Source organism: Trachymyrmex septentrionalis, unplaced genomic scaffold (assembly GCF_001594115.1).
Source record: "Trachymyrmex septentrionalis isolate Tsep2-gDNA-1 unplaced genomic scaffold, Tsep1.0 scaffold83, whole genome shotgun sequence".
In the NCBI taxonomy this organism is placed as follows: Eukaryota; Metazoa; Arthropoda; class Insecta; order Hymenoptera; family Formicidae; genus Trachymyrmex; species Trachymyrmex septentrionalis.
Window position 1 is genome coordinate 2,715,201 of NW_017306018.1, and position 5,291 is coordinate 2,720,491.

The 5,291-nt window shown below is 26.8% G+C and overlaps 2 protein-coding genes across 5 annotated transcripts in view; one reads left to right on the forward strand and one right to left on the reverse strand.

Annotated features, from left to right (window-relative positions):
* Nucleotides 1–3,500, forward strand: part of LOC108754942 (esterase E4-like) — a 14,327-nt gene extending 10,827 nt beyond the window's left edge. Inside the window, exons 4-9 of the mRNA XM_018497617.1 lie at nucleotides 420–605; nucleotides 929–1,128; nucleotides 1,579–1,750; nucleotides 2,365–2,682; nucleotides 2,986–3,133; nucleotides 3,251–3,500. Coding sequence (XP_018353119.1) covers nucleotides 420–605; nucleotides 929–1,128; nucleotides 1,579–1,750; nucleotides 2,365–2,682; nucleotides 2,986–3,133; nucleotides 3,251–3,392 — 1,166 coding nt within the window. The 3' untranslated portion in view covers nucleotides 3,393–3,500. The remainder of the gene's footprint in view (nucleotides 1–419; nucleotides 606–928; nucleotides 1,129–1,578; nucleotides 1,751–2,364; nucleotides 2,683–2,985; nucleotides 3,134–3,250) is intronic.
* LOC108754948 (calcitonin receptor-like) overlaps nucleotides 1–5,291 on the reverse strand; it is a 112,896-nt gene that overhangs the window by 50,179 nt on the left and 57,426 nt on the right. The window lies entirely within an intron of this gene.

Here is a 5,291-nt window from a genome sequence, read left to right on the forward strand (position 1 = left end):
GTACATACATTTAGATTTATATTTTTTATTTTATATAACCCATTGATATATAATTATGTTATTAGTTATGATCAAATACTAATACAGAGTAAAAATAGTTAACAAATAAATAAATTTATTTATTATCAAGAATTAAGTAAGAATGGATATTACTTTTTATTTTTATTACAGTATATGCATATTTCTAAAATTAAAATGCTTCTAAAAGCAAAAGATTATATTTATAGAAAATAGATAATTATTAATAATAGATGATTTGTTGTGTATTCACATTACGGTCTTAAAAAATATTGTACATATTATTAATTATAAAATTTATTAACTCTAAAACAAATACTTTTCTTTTGTTTATTTTATAATGATTTACTTTTAGCTTAAATATATCGACCTTATGAGAAAAAGAATTAATATGCTTTCAGGTTTTCTGAACCTCAATGACGAAGTGATAACAGGTAATCAAGCTGTGAAGGATGCGATCTTGGCATTAAAATGGGTTAAAAAAAATATAATAGCGTTCGGTGGAGATCCAGAAAAAATCACTATCTTTGGCGAAAGTGCTGGTGCATCCACAGTACATGCTCTAGCTCTATCTCCGTTAGCTAAAGGTATTTTCTTTAGCCCGGACAATAGATTTTTAAGCCTTAAGGAATGAATGAATCACAATCAATTATTCTCCTCATATTCAACTGTAGTTGCACGTTTCGACTCATAATCAATTTCTTACAATTTAAGGTTTAAAACACTTATTGTAGATTCGGACTTAAGGAAAGTATTTAAATACTGACGCAAACAAAAACATTAAAGAATCAATAATTCAAAAAAATCGATAAATTGTGAAATTATGTATTATACAATAGAAAGAAAGGAAAGCAAGATTTTTTATGGTAACGAATCTATGAATTAATTCTATTACGATTATGCCTTGTAGGTTTATTCCACAAAATAATCGCACAAAGCGGTGTCATCTTAAATCCTTGGGCCTTTAATGAAGTGATGGACACAGGTTTTAGGCTTGCCAAAAAACTTGGAAAGGAAACATCAGATCCGAAAGTCGCATACGAGTTTTTAAAAACAGTTGATGCAAAAACAATTATTAAAAATTCACTATGGGCAATTTCTAATAAAACAGTAAGTATCTCAATATTTTATTACAATATAGATTATGCCAGGTCTCGTCCGGATGGATATATGTATATATGTAGTCGCATCAAAATGCATTTTTTAATATATCCGAAATTAAATATTAATGTTCCAAAAAGAATATAAACTTTCTCACTATTTTTCGTAAATGTCATAGTTCATATAAAAATTCTGAGAAAACTTTGCATCAGGACAAAATGCATTTTGATGCGATTACATATATACATATACCCATCCGGACGAGACAAGAACATAATTGAAATCGAACTTCACGGTAAGTTCGTTCAACTATTCAATTATATATATTTTGTATTTTGTTAAGAAAGATGTAATATTTGGTATCTTTTTATGTACTTGGTATATATTTTTTCTTCTTTAAAAAAATTTTTCTTACGAATATTAACATATAAATATCTTTTTTATTTATAACATGATAAGGAGGAATTGAGTTTTACTCTACCCTTCACGATCACTCTGGATAGCAAGTCATCGAATCCAGTTTTTCCTGAACATCCAAAGGAATATATAAGCCGCGGGATTCAAATGCCCTTCCTTTTAGGATTTAATCGTGATGAAGGAATATTTCTTATTCGTAGCAACTTTTTCGGAGGTAATAAAGAAGTATTACAAATATATTCTTAATTATTACGCTTTTATCTCTTTCTCACGATTTTTTTCTACAATATAGCTTGTTTAGAATAATACAATTTTGACCTTTAATAAATACATTGTCAACATTTATAAAAAGATTTCCATAATAATAATTTTGACGTTTTTATAATATTAAAAATAAATTTGTTTACTGCAATTTTTAAGTATATGTATAAGAATTATAATTATTAAATAATTCAGTAAATCCTTAAACAAATATATTGTTTCAAAATATATTAAATAATTACATTATTCTAAAATAATTTTATAGGTTGTGTTCACCAACATTTAAATTTATTAAATAAAATATACAAATATGCATATTATTTATTTTCATTTAATAGTAATATACTTGTATATATTTTATATATATTATATATCTCAATTGGCATATTTTTATATTAAAATGAAAATTTTATATTAATATAAAAATATGTTATTTTTTAGATAGATATTTTTCATGAACTTATGAAATCAATTATTTCTTATCAAAAATGAAATATTATTCGTTCGATATGCAATATTTCAAAAGTGATCAATATAATCATGTTTTTAAAATTAAAATTGTTTCAGATATGAGCGACGAAGATATACAGACAGTAAATGATGATTTTAAAAAGGGAATACTACCAAATGTATTATCCGAGTTACCTGAAATAGGAATTACTGTCGAGGAATTACGACACCACTATTTTGGAAATAAAGAAATAACAGAAAAAACTTTGATGAATTATTCAGATTACAAAGGAGATGAATTTTTCGTACGCGGCATAAGAGATGTAGTTAAATCGCAACAGTGTTCTGGTTATTTCAAATCGACGTATTTGTATCATTTCGATTATGAGAGCGAAACTTCCCCTTTTAGAACAGTATTAGATATCGGACTTCCAGGTATATTGTCGCTACTATTACAACCACATAATATATCTTACGTCAAAAAGTACAAATACATTTTATCAGCTAATGCTATTACTTCTGAAATTATGGGCCCAATTATTATATTCAACTGTATTATTATAATAATTGTGCATAAAAGTAATGATAAAAATATCTTATGGAATAAAAAAATTAATATTAAAAAAAATTAACATATACAAATATTTAGAAAACTAAAGAATTTAGAGGAAATGTAAATTTGAAAATGATGAATCTGCATTTTTAAGAATAATTTACAAATATAATAATATTTTGCAGGAGTGAGCCATACAGAGGATTTAGGTTACCTATTTTTCCCAGAAGCTGTAAAATCAAATTCTAACCTTACTTGTCCCAAACCTGGTTCAAATGATTACAAAATAGTAAATTATTTTGTGCAAATGTGGACGGATTTTGCTAAAACAGGGTATAAGAATTTTTTTCCTTATTTTATACAAATTCTGCAAACGTATATATTAATTCTAACTGCAAACATACATTAATTCCTACAAATATTCATATATTAATTCAAACTGATTTTTAGAAATCCAACGCCTACTACAAATTTATGGTTACCACTAACTGGTCCGCAAAATAAAGACTACAATTATCTAAATATTGATTTAAATCTACAAATGAAAACCTTTCGTTACGGAAAAGAGCGCTGGGATTGGGAAAGTGTTTAAAAAATGTTCTAACGTTATCTGATGTAATCTTATCTGTTAAAGCCGAATTTTTTTTTAGCATTTCTTGTTCTTTGTTGAAAAATATACATTTACAATAAATATTCCTTAACAGACTTTCAAAAATATTTTTTTTCATTCCAAAACTACTTTTCCGTAGAGATGGTACGTAATAATTTTTCTCCCCCTATTTCTATAGTAAATTGAAGACGTAGGGGGAGAAAAATTAGATTTTTTGAACACTACAATATCTATTATTATTAATAATTGATTTGTTTTTGACTGTACCGTAAACATACTTTCTCAGGGAGATTTTTAAACTTCCACTCAAATCATCCAATTGCACCAAAGAAAGATACAATTTTTTCGCTAGTTGACAGAGCTTTTTTACTTTCTGACTTTATGTTTCACACAACAAATTTGACATTTATTATTAACGTTTTATTAGATAATGACTATCCATTAACTTTTATTTTTGACACAGTTAATCAACGTATAAAAAAAATTACTGAAAAATAAACACATAATACGTAAAGATTTGGTTGACAATGTCTGTGCGAATAAATCTACATCTTGGCTTACGGTATCTTTTATTCCTTTTCACACAGAGAAATTTAAACGATTTAACAAAAACGATATCAGGGTATCTTTTCATAATCCTAATAAAATGGCTAAATATATTAAAGTATAATCTTTGTCTCCATACATCTAAGAGCAATGTAGTTTATAAGATTTCGTGTAATAATTGTGATGCGTCGTACGTTGGACAGATGGGCAGACAATTGAAAACCAGAATTACAGAACATCGTAATCGTATTAGACATAGCACTTCTGTCCGTCCTGTTATTACGGAGCACAGGCTGCAATATGATTATGATTTCCAATGGGACAATGTTAAAATTTGAGATGAAGAGCTTTGCTATAAGAAACGTTTAATTTCTGAGATGCTCAATATTAAAAAACAAAAAAATAGTTTAAATTTACAAATTGACACTAAAGGTCTCCATAAGGCATATATACCTATTGTAAACAAAGTTTGACTCTTCGTTACTGACAGTCCGTCTTTCATCTCAGTCTATGATCCGTATTAGCGAACGTACATTATAATCGACATACAATATCCGTCTCACACATCTGCGTTCCATTATACTTTGTACATCTTAATTTTCATACTTATATGGACACACTTGTTTGTAATAATTGTTTGTACATAATTTTTGGTAAGTTTTAATTACTTGTTAGAATTCCGGTATGTTAATTTGATCGTGTTTATTTTTTCGTAAGAAATCTTTTTATTGTATTTTTTTATCAACTAGAACTTTTTCCAAGAGATATGAAACACATTTGACTGTTCAAATATGTGAATAATGTCGAGTTCTACATCAAGACTCACCCGAGCTGTTATTATAATGAATATGCGGTCATTTTCGATAATTAATTTTGTACAGCGATTTTTGTGATAAGTTAATGTCTGAAGAGGGCTCAATCTGGTAGCCGAAACTTGTAACGATTTATATTTGAATTTAAACTGAATTTTTTTATTATATATATTTTTTTCAATTTTACTTTTCTTTATTTGTAATTTATTCCTTTAATTGTATGACTATTTAAAAAATGTGTTTGACTTTTACTTTGCCCTTTATTTATTGTTATTTATTTTGTGTATGAAAAGTCCTTCTACATATTTGTTAATATTATATTCATGTTTGAATATTTATCTCAGCATTATAAAGTGTATATACTAAACTTATTTCTTTTATTAAGTACCAAAGTAGAGAGAAGCAGGCTATATATCTGAGATGTTCCATTTTACCAGACAATTTCTTCTTTCCCAGCACGTAAAGAGAAGAAAGAGATTGAATGAAAGATTACGAGTTCGTACCCATATCAATTTTACTCTTT